A 15,948-nucleotide genomic window follows, 5' to 3' on the forward strand; every position below is an offset into this window, starting at 1 on the left:
AGATATTTCTACTACCGAGTCTAATCTCCTGCAAGTTTTTCAGGTTCAAGTTTTATGAGTATGAAATAAGCGGGTTTCAAGTATTTAATCTAAAAAACTAAAGAAATACATGTATACTAAAATTCAAGAAAAATGTATCATCTTCAAATGTTTATACTCATAATCAAATAACAAGCCACATAATCCAAGATACATAATCGATTTGATGGTAGTTGGTATGTTGGAATCGGAGTAGAATACTAATCGATGATATAATAGCATATGTTACGGTCAACTGGGTCAAATGGGGTTATTCGGGTTTACACGAAACTTATTAAAAGTACTTGATGGTCGACTCGAATTAGAATGGGTTGGGTTCAGGTTTATTACATTTGATCTCGGATTTCATAACTATGGATACTTTCGGGTTCGAGTTAATAGTTATTCGGGTGGTGAATATTTTGTTAGTGCCAATACTTCCGGTCCAAAATGAGTTTTTTTTAATAATAAAATTTAATTTGCTTAATACTATAGTAGTAACATATCACAAAATTTAGAAATAATAAATTACATGATAAGAGTGAAGATGATAAAAGATCTTTTATCATTTAGACCAAAGGGACATTGACCTACCACTGGTCCACTGTTAATATTTGTATAAAATTTTGTTTTTTTAATGGTTGTGGATTTAAGTCTCGTGATTACAAATAAATATGTAATTAAGAGTACATTAGAGATGCTTATCATAATGTTGTTTGTCATCATTGAAGTAAATTGAAGGATAAGTAACGAACTTTTGTGTGAGTTGTAAAAAAAAGCAAATTGAAGGAAAAGTAACTATTAGTTCGTCATAATGTTGTTTGAAAATAGTGAAAATATACAGGTGCTTATCAAGTTGTAAACGAGTCGGCTCATCCAAACTAGGCACGAGCTCAGCTCGTTTACAAACCTAGAGATCACTTTTTTCACAGCACACCAACAAACGATGAACCTCTCACTAACTAATCACTAGAACAACACTCGTGATGAACTCACAATATTACAAGAATGAATAAAAGAACTCGTTAAGCTTGTTCTTTTTTTTATTTTTGATGTCTCTTCTAAATGATGCATGATACATGAAGTAATCAAGAAAGATATGTTATGTATATGTATGTGTATTTGTTAGAACAAAAAAGGGTAACTACTGTTGAACAAGACATCCTTTTATAGGCCAAAACTGAAAACACAAACCAAGAGGAGTGCAAAATGCCATCCCGACAGTTGATACCCAACGAATGTGAACACCCAATTCACATTTCCTTGTGTTTTGAACGTTACGTGAGTCTTGTTAATTTTTGAAGCTCTGTTTCCAAATATGTTGAACCATGTTTGGATCTACATGGCAATATGCAAACTTTGAAACACACAAATCTCTTGTTGTGGAGTGAATTAAGGTTTTGGGTGGAAAGTCCTTCGTGCAAACTTTCAAAGAACTTGTGATGTAACACTGCCTCTCACATGCACACACATATATACTATATATATACATATTTATTATTTTTTAATGAGGTTTGTCGAGGTTTGTTTTTAACAATGTAAGATTGTGTGAAATACTTTATCAAAGAGGTGTTGGGGTTTTTAACATTCCTTTGACAATCATTTTAAGCAACATAAGCAATTTATAGCATGTTTGGCTTATAGGTTTAAATTTTTAAAACAAAAAACCAAGGCGAAGGATCCAAATGCATACATTTCTTGAAATTAAACAATTCATAGTTTAGTTTAGAATAATAACCTTTAAAAATTAGAGGATGAAGAAGGATGATCAAAGCTTCAACGAGTTCCTTTCACCAACATGATGCACATAGCATTTGATTATAAGATACTAGTCTATAGACATAATTGTGTGAAGAAAATAAAAACTTCACTATTCCTCATTTGATAATGCTTATTAATAGGCCTGTAGAACCGAACGTTCGGTGAACTGTTCGTGAAATGTTCGGTGGGAAGTTCATTTATGTTCGTTTATTTAATAAACGAACGAACATGAACAAAAAGTTCGTGTTCGTTTAATTAAGCGAACGAACATGAACACGTGTTCCGTTCGTTCATTTATGTTCATGAACGTTCGTTTATTTATGTTCGTTTGTGTATGTTTATTTATGTTTGTTTATGTATTAATAAAAAATAATTAAATATTACTTGGATGAGTCATTTTACTTAAAGTTTTATATTTGTTAATCTGTATTCATTTAAGTGTTTTCATTTATGTTCATTTATGTTTGTTTGTGTTTATATATGTTCTTTATCTTTGTTTAGTTATATTCTTTTATGTTTGTTTGTGTTCATATATGTTCTTTATCTTTGTTCAGTTATATTGTAGATTTTAAACAAACAAACCTAAACAAACACAAATGTTCATTTTTTTAAATAAACGAACATGAACATAAATAGTTGTTCGATTAAATGTTTGTGTTTGTTTAAAGTTAGATGAACGAACATGAACATGCCCTTATTCGTGTTCGTTCAATTCGTTTACATGATTTCATTATTCACATTAATGAATACATCGGTCTTAATCTCTGGGCTTTGTCGATTTTATTTGTGTTCGTTTGTGTTCGTGAACCGTTCGTGAACATGTTATTTTCCTTAACAAACGAACACGAACATAAAATCTCGTTCGGTAAGTGTTCGTGAACCGTTCGTGAACACATTATTTCCTTAACGAACGAACACGAACAAGGCCTTGTTCGTGTTCGTTCGATTCATTTACAGCCCTACTTATTAATGTAGGATAAAGATCAAATACAAATAAAAAAATATGTGCTAAATATAAGAACTGAACAGTCTCCCCTTCTTATCCAATAACACTAATCACCAGCCGCAGACCCCATCTCCATATTCTTCATCATCCACCACCGGACTCCAATCACTCCATCGCCAACCTCCGCCACCTCTCCTTCAACCAAGGCTCCATTGATTCGCAGCTAGCACCAAGTGCAACTTCCGTATCTACAACAACGATAAATATTCCGGTGAGACTTTAACTCCGGTAGCGGCATCACCGTCATTTCCCGCTGCAACATACTCGCTCTAGTCGGCGGCAGCGAACGACCACTAAAGCCGATGTATCGTTCCGATCGGAAGTTATATCTGTATGTCTCTGGCGAGACCGGATTATTATGATAATATTAGAGAATATATATGTTTACAATTTCTCTTATTTAAAGCTTTTTACGGCATATTGAAACAAGAAAGAGTGTGATTTGCCAATCAATTTGTAGTTACATGGGTGTTTTTGAACCATGCTATTTGAGGAAGAAGAAGAATCAGATTCAATAATTACTCTACTAACAAAATAATTACTCTAGTTAAAACAATTACACTATATATTTTACAAACAGAGTTACTTTGTTTATATAAGGGCTCTGAGTGGAACCATTCAGATGTAAACATCTGATTCATTCATACTTCAGACTGTTTGGTTCCAAACATAAAAACATCTGAATGGTTAAATTTATGTCTGAATTATTCAGACTTACTGTTGTTGTTAAATGGAACAGATGCTCATTCAGATCTGACTCATTTAGATCTGAATGAACCAAACAGCCCCTAAATAATATAATTAAATTGCACCACAAACATTATTTCCACTTATTTACAAAAATGCCACCGCTTTGTTTTAGTTTGCATGCTGCACATTTTTTTTATTTGTATGTTAACTCTACTCTATTAATGTATATAAGTTAGGATTATAACTACTTGCAGGATAGACTCAAATTACCGATAGTTAGTAATTTTGTGAATGTTCTTCCTTTTCAAACGCACGGCTTATAAAGTCCTCTTAAAACCAGTGTCGGATCTAGGAAATTTTCTTATAGGGGTCAGAAATTTTTTTATCTCTACATAATTAACCATCGCTATATAAAATTTTTTTTGGTCCGGTTTGACCATCGGGTCGGGCTGAATTGCGTCGGTCATATATATAGAAAAAAATGATAATCAAATAAAGAATTATATAACAAAAGAAAAGTACGAGAAACTTTATTATAAATGATAATTATTGAACAATATATATAGCTTTGTTATACGCGGGCTTTCATTTTATGAAATATTATCAAAACATCATCTAGTTTGACATTTATAAGCAGATTGTTTTTTAATGAACTAAATAAAATAATCGTTTAAACTCTCATCACCCATATGATTACCAAATTGGACTTCACGTACTCCATCGCCGAAAAGCAAATTTCAACGCATACGGTTGCAATGAGTAATAATGATATGAGAGGTAACTTCAATTAACGAATAAACAATACACCAATGCAAATAAAGTAGGTGAGCAAAATAATGTATAGCTGAAACATTTTTTTAGATTAAAACACTTAATCCATTAAATTTACATGATCTATTACTTCCGCCATCATACTCCTTTTTTTAATTAGCTTAATTACAGATTAAGTTGGGAGTTTTAGACTTGTGCTTATAAATTGAGCATGGATTAATTGCGCATTTGAGCTTAAACTTGTATTTTAATTATTTCCTACTAAACTCAAATTTAGTTGGTATATTATTTATATACATTTATATAATTAAACTTGCAAATGTCAATAAAAATTATTGGGGTTGGTCTCAAATTTCATAAGGTTGTTCTCGAAATCCCAACGGGGTCATTGTGCCATCCTCGAAATCACACAGGGGTCGGGGTCAAAATTATACAGAGGTCGGTCGGGATTTTAACACATATATACTAGTAAAAAAAAAATTTCACAGGGGACAGAGGACCCCCCACCTCAAAGTGTGGCTACGCCACTGCTCAAAACCTGACTGTGAACTTCAAGTTCACGGATTCAAGTGTATGAGCATGTAGGAATTAAAATGGCTTCAAGAACAACTTGCTCTTCCTTTTGTGATCCAAGATTTCAAGTGTTTTTCAAGTAATAAAAGTCTATATTCCTTTATACAACAATAGCTAGGATATAGACATTTTCATGCATTTGGTAACAATTCCATGTCAAAAATAAGAAATGTAATCCACTTTATTCTACTTTTGTAAATCGGGGTTTACCAATGCATAGAAACCGATTGCTTTTCTTGTTTGAGATCACATGGGTGTTTATGGAAACATGAACGAATGAACCATTAGACAATATATGTAAATGGCAATCTTCATAAAATAACCATGAAAGCATTCAAGAATCCTCTATTTGTTTTTATATCTTGGAACCTCTATGGTAAAATTAATAGAGATGTGTGTGTGCGCGCGCGCACCAAGAAGCTTTAAGGATCCAAACCATCCTATCTAAGTCTGTAAGCATGATGAAGCTCTTTATGGATTGCACCAAGAGCCTTGTATGACACTCTCAACATATCTATTGGAATACAACTTCAAGAGAAAAGATATTGTTAAGATCGACCTTATTCGCCAAGAGGATAAAAGAAGATATCTTGTTAAAAAAATTACGTGGATGACATCATCTTTGGATGCACTCGGGAAAATTTTTACAATGACTATGAGAAGTTAATGCATCAAAAGTATGAATTGAGCTCTTTGAGAGGGATTAACTTATTTGTCATTTTCAAAGGTCGAATATCTCTATACGAGTGTTACCATCAAGCTCGGTGCCCTATAAGGTCGTATGGTGTACCATACAATGCAATGATGCATACATATACATAACATATATACAACACGTTATAAGTGTGTTTACTGTAACACACAATAACGTTCGTGGTGTGCGTATAGCTTTGATCGTTTCCCTTTGGCATTAGAATCATGATAAAACTAGAATCGTGACAAAATTTAGATATTCGTTGGAAATTGTTTATTTATTTACTTATTTTTTTATGCAATATAAGGCTAAAACTTTTGTTAATGTTGATATAAAACCCAATTTTGTTTAACAAATAAGTTCACAACACATGATTGTTGTGCCATTGGCAGTTGTCGTTGACCAAAGCAATTGACTTTTTGTGATGAGATGATAATAAGAGGATTGAAGCCAAATAATACATTACTACTCTCGGTAAAAGAATTTGCCAAATAATACTTTTCAGCTGCCGTGATTCAATATGGTCACATGTTTTTGTGAAACAACCGATGTAAGTAGGGATGCAAATTTTTTTAACGAAAGGATTTGGGATTCCGGCTTAGGATAACAAAAGTTAAAATTGGTTAAAGGTGGAACCAATTTGGGTTGAAACCAGTTTGAAGGTTGGCAAAACCCAATCATATTGGTCTATTTACCATTGGTGTTCATAAGTGTTTTTTTAACATGTTATATGCATATATAGTTTAGTTACACACCTGACACCTGTTATACTTGAACGACAATGCTTTGATTACTTTTGTGTTTGTACTAGGCATGTGTGGAGCATACAAAGTGAAAGATAATGCAAGCATACAAGAAACTAATGAAGAAATTGTTATATTACAGATGATGAAATCATGAAGATAACAAAGAAAAGGGGAAAGTCAAGAAAGAATGAAAGATGTCTTTCTAATGTCACTATGAATAATAGTCTTAATTAAAAAACTTCGCGAAGTAAACAAAACGGTTTCGTGGTGTAGTTGGTTATCACGTCAGTCTAACACACTGAAGGTCTCCGGTTCGAACCCGGGCGAAGCCAAAGCATTTTTTATTACTCCGGTGTTTTGATTTCCTAATACTCGAGAATAGGGCCTTTATCTTCATGCTCTGGTGATCAAAATGGTTCAGCAAGCTGTATTGCAATCCATGTGAAACTATATGAACCAAGGAAAATAATGCTTAGATTTGGATTATTATTATTTTTTTCATTTGAATAGTAGTTACATAGTTTGCTTGTGGACCCGAACAAAATCTATCAAAGTGTTGTAATTTTTATTAATGAGCAAGCAGATGAATGTAGATTAGGGATTCCCTTTTTTTTAGAGCACATGTAAGTTATAAAATATTCAGTAACATTTATGTGTGCATGACTTGAAATCTTGAATTGATATTCATACATGTGTTTTATATGTTTTGCTACCTTTTGGCTTATTTTATATTTTACATGAAAATGTGTATGTGTAGTTTATTATTTGTAAACACTTAAAAGAGTTTTTGGCAATTGGCATAAGCAATTTGTATTGGTAGTTTTCCTCCCCTCACATATATACCGTTATTATTATTATTATTATTATTATTATTATATTTTTTTATTCTTTTTTTGCCTCCACTGACAAAACATGCTAGACCGACCATTTATGACATTATCGAAGACTTGTTCAAACTCAAACTTATGTGGAACGACTCTTTTTATACATGTACATAGAGTTTACTTTATTTTGAAAAACAGCCAACAGATTGTTTGTTATGGTTACCTAGTCTTTAAGGTTTAAGTTTCTAGTTTGATGTAATCGTATTCATTCAACATCCAATAGTAATAAATAAAAAAACAGCTAAGAGCCTTCCTTGATCAATTGTCCATTTGTTTGCATGATTGTTTGATGTTTAAGTTCTTATACCAACATACCGGTATCAGCTGAGTATCAACTATCCCTACTTCTATTTTGCCATAATATCCTAATTGTCATATACCTTCAAACAAAAAAAAATGGTTGAATCTTCCGCCATTGCAAACACTACCGGTCAGATCATTCCCGGTGTTCGAAGGTGACGGATACGAACATTCGAGTCTTCGGGTGAAAACATTGTCGTGATCATGTTAAATGTGGAATACCGTGTATTTGGGGTAACCGGTAAAGGAGATGGACCACAGAACAACCGAGAAACTACAAGCAAAAATGCTAAGGCCACCCTTATCCAATAAGGTGTTCACAACATTCTCTTATATCTAGTTGTTGCTGCATACGGCCAAAAACACTTGGGATATTCTACGTGTGGAATTCCAAGGTGATTCACATGTACAGTTAGTTAAACTACGATGCCTTCAAAGGGCCTTTGAAAACATGTCGATAAAGGATGATGAGTTGGCTAGGGATTACTTATATCGCATTATGAATAATGTGGGGCAACAAAGATCCTACGGTGAAGAATTTACAGACCAAAAGGTGGCGCATAAGGTACTTGGGAGTTTATCTCCTAAGATCAACTATGTCATTCCATTGATTGAAGTTGTATTTGATTTATGTGATGTATCATCTATGAAGCTTTGTGGGGACTCCTCATACTCGAGAAGAAAGAATGAACAACATAGCTTCACTTGATAGAGAAATTGGTGACCATAATGCTAACACTTCAAGTATACTAAGAACAAAACAACTTGCCCCTTGGCGAGGATGTAGTGGTCAGACTTCCTTTAAGGGGAGAGGAATGGTTGAGGATATGAAACCTTTGATAAAAGTAAAGTACATAACTGCTTTACATGCAAAAAATATCGACACCTTTAAAAAAAATGTTGATATAATGATGAAGTGCATATTAATTCGACAATAACGTAGAAAATGGTTGATTTCATGACTCCAACTTTATACTACACTGTCGATCCAAGTACATTGAGCCAAAGTAACATTTCATTATTGAGATGGTTAATCAATGGCAAGTCAGTCTTGAGTTTTGCAATACCTACAACCAGCCAGCTGATGTTTTGGTACACTTTCAAGAGAAAATTTGGTTATTTCAAGCAAAAGTTTGGAGTCATGAAATTCGAATCAAGGCAGAATATTGAAGACCGGTTCAAACTTATATGTAACAACTCTTTCTATGCATGCACTAGTTTTTTTTTTGAATAATAGTCAACGGATTGTTTGTTATGACTACATAATCTTTACGATTGTTCTATTCAAGTCCTTAGCTTGATTCAATAGTATGCATTCAACCTTCAATGATATCATTAAAAACCTAAGAACTTTCCTTGATCAATTGCCAGTTTGTTTACGTTGACCGTTTGATGTTTAAGTTCTCACACCGACATATACTATGCTTGTTCATTTAAACGTGTTTGAACTTTTAAGCCAGTAGATGCTCACAACATACCGACTCACGACATGATTTGGCCCAATTAAATTAACACAACATATATTTTCAGTTGACAAATCATTACTCAAAAAGAATTATTCACCCAAATCAGCTATTTTTTCCTAATAAAATAAAATTATAAAAAATAATACTAAAATAATCGACAGTGGGAAAACCAAAAAATGAAAAAACTTCAAGCGCCTTCGTCATCAATCTTCAAACAAAGAGATGACCAAATTCATCACAGCCGTCCATTATCACGACACGTCACCAATCCGCATATCAACCAAAACACCAATCAAAAAACACCACAATCCCACATATAACCACTTCCGTAACCACACAGTCTCTCCACACACAACCAAATCCAATTCATTAATTTCCCCCAAATCCCAAACCCTAGAATTACCAATTCTCTGAAAACAATGGCACCGAAGGCCGAGAAGAAGCCTGCGGCCGAGAAGTCACCGGCGGAGAAGAAGCCAAAGGCCGGAAAGAAACTGCCGAAGGAATCCGGTGCTGGAGCCGTTGATAAGAAGAAGAAGAGATCGAAGAAGAGCGTGGAGACGTACAAGATCTATATCTTCAAGGTCTTGAAACAGGTGCATCCGGACATTGGAATATCCAGCAAGGCCATGGGGATCATGAACAGCTTCATCAATGATATCTTTGAGAAGCTTGCCCAGGAGAGTTCAAGGCTCGCCAGGTATAACAAGAAGCCCACCATTACCTCCAGGGAGATCCAGACTGCGGTCAGGCTTGTGCTGCCCGGTGAGCTGGCCAAGCACGCCGTGTCTGAAGGCACCAAGGCTGTTACCAAGTTCACCAGTTCTTAGAATGTCTTTAAGGAATATGTTGGTTTTTGGGTTGTTACTTGTTAGGTTTGATGATGTTATGATACTGTAAATTTGGATGTTGTTGATCCAATTTGTTCAATGGAAGCTTTATGAAATATGATTGTTATGTTTTTGTTTTTTATCAGTTTTTTTAACTGGTGTAATTTGCTGTGGTTTGGAGTTCATGATGTTAGATTGTTAAAATTGAAAGCTAGGTTTTCCATTATCTGAAACCTATCTAAAAACTTGTTAAAACTGACTTAGAATATCATATGGTAAAACGTAATGATGTGAATAAGTTGTGAACAAGTCTGAGTGCGTAAAAATCATTTGTAATTTTTGGTGGTGGTTTTTTCTTCATGTAACCTGACCCAGCTTCGTGTTCACAGTAGAGTTCTCAGCTATATGCAAATCTCGAGAAGGCCACAGTGTGTCAGTGCCTGTTTGATGTTCTTCGAATACGAAGTTATATAAAGGGAACAGTCGGGTATGAGATAGAGTTCTAAGTGGGGAGCGCGAAGTTGAGCCAAAACGTTTTTGTGATGCTGACTGCACAAGAGACCCGAGTACACGAAGATCAACTACGGGGTATGTGTTTATGATTGAAAGTGGTGCAGTGTTATGGTGTAGCAAGAGGCAACCAATTGTGTCATCAACACTTGAGGCTGTTCAACTCAAGAACCTGTGGCTGGTGAGGTTGATGGAAAGATTTAATTCAAGTTATTAGGTACAAGGTAAAATTGTTATGAGATAACTAACTGGTTGGCATATTTTCAACTTGCTTAACCTTTCACGCTTGAATGAAACACGAGGAGGCTCATTATCATTATCATTTCGATCGTGAGAAGGTGCTAAAAGGAGAGGTTGATCTGGTGTATGTTGATACTGAGTCACAAATTGCTGATGTACGGGGCTGTTGAGAATCAAGTTGTACGAGCTGTGTTCGAGGATGGGAATGAGAGCTGTCGGTATTGGGAGGGAATGATAACAATACCCGAGTTCGGTTTGAAGGCAGAAGTGACTTGAGTCCTACAAGTTAGGAATAAATATTTAATTGGTATTTACTAAATTTTTTTATAAGTTTGAATTTTGCTGTTTAACTTTTGTTTAAAGTTTGTTTGATTTTGAGTTTACAGGAGAAGTAGCAGTAGTATAAATCGTATAGTTATTTTATTGTATTCCTTTCAGTTTAATAGAGAGAAACAAAAGTTTTTGTTCAAACCGTGTCTGCAAATTTAATTAAGAGGCGAAAAGTGGTGTTTTTGATTCTTCCAGTTTAACATGTAACCCATATATTAAAGGTTTCGTGTTTGGATTGATCTGTTTTATAAACATGGTTGTGTTAACTAACTAAAAACCTACATTCTTTCGTGTTGTGTTCAGTTCATATCTGAAATTGCCGCTCTTAAACTCATACCTCGTGAAATTTTTAAGAAGTGTTTAGATTTTTTTTACCATGTCTATCATTATTAAAAGTTATAACTAGCACTGATAATTATGTTGAAAGAAAATTATGTTGATGCCAAAAAGTTGTAATGCTATGTGGTTTCAAACCAACTCTAGTTTAAACATGTATGTTTGAAACGATAAGCAAAATGTAATTTACAAAGAGTTGCTTTACATGATACATTACACAAAACAACCCAAATACAAGATTATTTTCTTACTCAGTGTATGTTTTTATGCAGTTTCTAAAGCGTGCTTCGCTAAAAGTAAGCATACCCACTAAAGTGGCAGGTAAATAAATATACCCAAAGAAACAAAAATCAAAATAACTAAACAGAGCTTGACATAAGAAACTACACCATTGAAAGTTACAAAAAAACACAAAATTGGGTTCTAATATGCATTTATTTCTTGCGTGCATACTCGATCCGTATATTTCTACCATCAAGTACCTAAAAAGAAGACATAACAACATAATTATTATAACTAATCATTTGGTTACAAATAATAGCAATAAAATGTATTTATGTAATAATGTAAATGATAAATCGAATTTTACCTGATCATCCATTTCTGCTAAGGCTTTGCTGGCTGAATCCTCAGAAACAAAATGCACAAACCCATACCCTTTTGATTTGCCACTCTTGTGATCACATATAACATTTACTGCAAACACGCTCACATTATTACGCAACTCGTTTATTTAAAATTGAGCGAGTTGGGTGGCAGGCCAAAACACTTTCTCCAAACCAATTTTTGTTAAACAATTAGCATGAAACTAATACGACTTTAATTAAAGTTCTAATTTTTTGAATAAAAAGATTGATCTGGATTGAAAACACACTGTTGGAAACTTTAAACACTTTGACCCGTTCCCTTTTTAATTACTTTTTTTGAAGTGTTTAACACGTTAAAAATATAACATACCTTCAATAATTTCTCCATGCTTCTCAAACGCCTCTTTCAACACGGGTTCATTTGTATCATAAGAAAGCCCTGTGCCCATAGATACACTATCATGAATACAAGAAATGACAAGCAGCTAGATGATGTTCTAGAATAAATCTAACAATCCCGAGCAGGCTTGTAAGCTGAAAATCAATCTACTGAGCCTAAAAAATAATAACACTTGACTAAACTATAATGGGCAATATATTAATTTCATAACGCAGACGAAATTATAATGGGTCTAAAAATTAAGTGAATATACAAACGCACGTAAATGAACAAACGCAAACGAACGTCCACGAACATAAATGAACGAGCAAGGCGTGTGCTCGTGTTTATTTGTTTAACTAAATGAACAAAATAGATTGTCCATGTTCGTTAATTTATTAAATAAGCGAACATAAACCAACTTCCCACCGCACGGTTTACTAATCGTTTTTATCAAGCAAACCGTTTATAACTTCTTCATTTGTTTGGTTATTTTTATAAATCAGCTTCCCACAAACTTAACTTTAACCAAATTTTGACCCAAATGTGCATGAGGTGCGAGGCGTGCTTTTTTAATACCGAGATAATAACAAAATCAGAGAGAAAACGAGTTACCTCCGACAAACAGTTTGCTGGAAGAGTGGCGCCATGTCATCCACCTGAATAAAGGCGGCGAATAAAACCGATAAACACCATTTACCGCCAACATTATTCGCCTGTTTGTTTTCAATTCTAAACAAGGAGCAAAGAAAACTAATAAACTCAAATTAGTATTAGTCAAGTTGATATTTGTTTTTGCAGTTACAAATCCAACTTCTTTTTTATCACAAAGAAGTTTGAATCAACAAATTTATATATAAAATAATAATAACATTGTGAAGTAAATTGTTCAGTATGATGGTACAACCTGTTTGATAATGAATACAATCTATCTAGTTTGATAATCTTATACTCCATTTTGAATTTAGATGAATTAAATTAAGGGAAGTAGTTTTGAATAAACAAAGTGTAATGTTAATATTATTGGTGAAGGAGTGATCTTACCATCGATGCAATTCTCTGTTGCTCCAATTTACAAGCCCTAACTAAATCCCCTTTCTTCTTCTTCTTCTTTACAGTCTCCGACTCGACCCGACACTTTGTTCACCATTAACATGAGGTTTGGGCCTGGCTAACGACAGGCCTTGACCACTTTACCCAACACGGCCCACTTTCTTCTCTCTTTATTCTCAATTAAATTAAATATAATTACTCTATTTATCTATATGTTCTTAGGGTGTCAATTCCTAACACGACCCGAAACTCAACACGAACCCGACACAAAAAAATATAGGTTTTGGATCGGTTGACGGGACCCGTTTTCTTAAACAGGTCAACCCGAACCCGACCCGTTAAAAAGTGGGTTGACCTGTTAACCCACTTAACAATTTTAGAGAAGTTAATAGTTTTATCTTACGCCCTGTTCTTGAGTTTTTTTAAATGAGAGAAAAGAAAGGAAAACTAAGGATAATTAAAAAATGAGTGTTCTTAAGTTTTTTTTAGAATGAAAAAGAAATGAGTATGAGGAGTTAGGAGATATTAAATTGATGTTTTTTTTTAATAAATTATCCTCTAAAAAATGGGCTGATTATAAGGATAACATAGTTATCATTTCATTTCCTCTAATTTCCTTCAAACTCAAGAACACACATAATTAAAAAAAAATTCATTCCCTTCCATTTCTTATCATTCCCTCTCATTTCCTTTTCTTTCATTGGTTAAAAAACTCAAGAACAAAACGTTAGCGATAAGATGCTTTAAATTTTAAAGTTGAATGTTTAGTTTATTAATTTTTCATATATCAATTAACTTTTAAAAGTAAAACTAAATTCTTTATACACTACTTTTTACTTCTAATAATTTCCTTTTATTAGTTATAACTGTATGTTCTCTGATTATCTCATTCGTTGTTCTTATCTAGAGCTCAATATGTGAGTCTAAGTTTGTTAATTGAGAATGAGAGATAAATACACATAAACAATTGGATTTATTACAAATTATTAACAAGTTTTATAAAAGTAATATATTGTTAAATTTATTACTAAGTCAATAGATATTACACATATGCATGTAAAATGGATTGACCTGAAACACAACCCGAACATGATACAAATTTAAATGGGTCGACACGACCCGACACGAATAAAAATATGGGTTGGGTTAGGGTTGAAGAATCTCAACACGCTAACCCGCCAACCCGAAACCTATCAACCCGTTAATCCGCTAGCCCGACACTATTGACACCCCCACGTTTTTTACATAAAAAAACTGTTTGTATTTGATCATAACACAATGTATATTTAAAAGAGAAACAAGTAAAAATCAGATAATATCAAATGAGATGAAGACATGACCACCTATATTCCGGTTTAGTAGAGTTAAGGTGAGAAAAAACCCCATTTGTTAACTTTTATCTACTTTCATTATTTTTTAAACAAAAATTAGTTTTTATACCTTTTAATACTTTTAAAATTTGCATAAAAATATTGAGATTCTTTTTTCCTTGGAATATTGGATATTAATAATCCCTATTAAATGGTATTGGTCGATAATAATCCCTATTCATTTAATCGCCAGTAACAGTCCCAAATTCAAAAAAGTTGGCCCCAAAATGGTCTCCCGTTAAAAATGACTTAACGATGTTATAGTTTTTTCTGAATTTCAAACCAATTTTTTAGGGGTTTTGATCGTTAGGAGGATACGAGTCGACTGGTGTAAAACTTAGTTTGAAATAGTTCTTCAAATGACGAAACAATGCTTCAATTCGGGTGTTTGAACTTACAATTAACCAAAATCAAGTATTTTGGATCATTGTTTCGAGCTAAGTTTTACACCAATCGACTTGTATCCTCCTAACGATCAAAAGCCTTAAAACATTGGTTTGAAATTCATAAAAAACTATAACGTCGTTAAGTCATTTTTAACGGGGTACCATTGGGGGCCAACTTTTTTGAATTTGGGACCGCTAGTGGTGATAAAACAAATAAGGATTATTATCGGCCAATACCATTTAATAGAGATTATTAAAATCCAATATTCATTTTTTCGTTTGATTGGAGTATATTATCGGTAGATTTGGTTTAAAGAAAACTTTTTTAAAGTGTTAGATTGGGTATGTACAATGGTTGGCCGAAGATTTTTAGTGGCGGATTTAGCTTTAACCAACACCCGGTGTACAATATGTTTTACTTCATATAATGATATGTTGGAATTAAGTGATTTCAAAGCAAATATTCTTATGTTTTCTTTGGACACATTTACATCCATTGATACACAGTGACGTTTTCTTGTTGTTTCTTTAGCATTTCAAGCTTTCAAAAGATGGCATAATAAAATAAAGAAACAATCCAAATCAAACAGCGGTTTTCTAAAAAAATTATGGCTTCGCCCGGGTTCGAACCGGAGACCTTCAGTGTGTTAGACTGACGTGATAACCAACTACACCACGAAACCATTTTGTTTATCGGTCAATATAAAATTATCTTATTCACATGAAGAATATCAAAAGCATTACTTGCATTATCTTCTCACTTTTAGTTATCAGTCTTTTTCAAATCCATACATGCCTGTTACAAACACAAAAGTAATCAACGTATTTAAATTTAAGTATAACAAGTTAACTAAACTATATGTGCATATAATATATACAAAAGTACACTTATAAGTCATCAATGGTAGATAACCAAAACAAGAAGGAAATAACACTAACAAATATGAATCAAACATTCTTACATATATAAACATAGGGCCAAATTGAACTTCAGCAGCCAGAGTATTATTTGGCTTCA

General features: G+C 33.4%; 2 protein-coding genes and 2 non-coding genes across 4 annotated transcripts; 2 read left to right on the forward strand and 2 right to left on the reverse strand.

The window, feature by feature from the left end:
- Positions 1-6,517: 6,517 nt before the first annotated feature.
- On the forward strand, positions 6,518-6,591 carry TRNAV-AAC (transfer RNA valine (anticodon AAC)). Its single transcript has one exon. It is a non-coding gene; the product is annotated as a tRNA-Val (tRNA).
- A 2,661-nt stretch (positions 6,592-9,252) lies between these two features.
- On the forward strand, positions 9,253-9,877 carry LOC143555159 (histone H2B.3-like). Its single transcript, XM_077044771.1, has one exon. It carries the CDS (start codon positions 9,329-9,331, stop codon positions 9,737-9,739), a length of 411 nt encoding a protein of 136 aa, XP_076900886.1. The 5' UTR covers positions 9,253-9,328; the 3' UTR covers positions 9,740-9,877.
- A 1,460-nt stretch (positions 9,878-11,337) lies between these two features.
- Positions 11,338-12,909, reverse strand: LOC143553460 (glycine-rich RNA-binding protein 4, mitochondrial-like). The gene is made up of 4 exons (XM_077043465.1): positions 12,737-12,909; positions 12,113-12,181; positions 11,745-11,851; positions 11,338-11,637 (listed from the first exon to the last, which is right to left on the reverse strand). Exons 1-4 carry the CDS (start codon positions 12,828-12,830, stop codon positions 11,590-11,592), a joined length of 318 nt encoding a protein of 105 aa, XP_076899580.1. The 5' UTR covers positions 12,831-12,909; the 3' UTR covers positions 11,338-11,589.
- Positions 12,910-15,539: 2,630 nt separating this feature from the next.
- Positions 15,540-15,613, reverse strand: TRNAV-AAC (transfer RNA valine (anticodon AAC)). The gene has a single exon. It is a non-coding gene; the product is annotated as a tRNA-Val (tRNA).
- Positions 15,614-15,948: the final 335 nt, after the last annotated feature.

This window comes from Bidens hawaiensis, unplaced genomic scaffold (genome assembly GCF_021521415.1).
Source record: "Bidens hawaiensis isolate Kalapana, Puna unplaced genomic scaffold, B.hawaiensis_p1.1 tig00001032_1, whole genome shotgun sequence".
In the NCBI taxonomy this organism is placed as follows: domain Eukaryota; kingdom Viridiplantae; phylum Streptophyta; class Magnoliopsida; order Asterales; family Asteraceae; genus Bidens; species Bidens hawaiensis.

What these genes read in the sequence shown, in the direction of transcription:
- LOC143555159 (XM_077044771.1), top strand. Translation starts at nt 9,329, where the DNA reads ATGGCACCGAAGGCCGAGAAGAAGCCTGCGGCCGAGAAGTCACCGGCG.
- LOC143553460 (XM_077043465.1), bottom strand. Translation starts at nt 12,830, where the DNA reads ATGTTGGCGGTAAATGGTGTTTATCGGTTTTATTCGCCGCCTTTATTC. An exon ending in CAGCAAACTGTTTGTCGGAG is followed by an intron (nt 12,182 to 12,736) that starts GTAACTCGTTTT and finishes CTATGGGCACAG; the next exon opens with GGCTTTCTTATGATACAAAT. An exon ending in GCATGGAGAAATTATTGAAG is followed by an intron (nt 11,852 to 12,112) that starts GTATGTTATATT and finishes GCGTGTTTGCAG; the next exon opens with TAAATGTTATATGTGATCAC.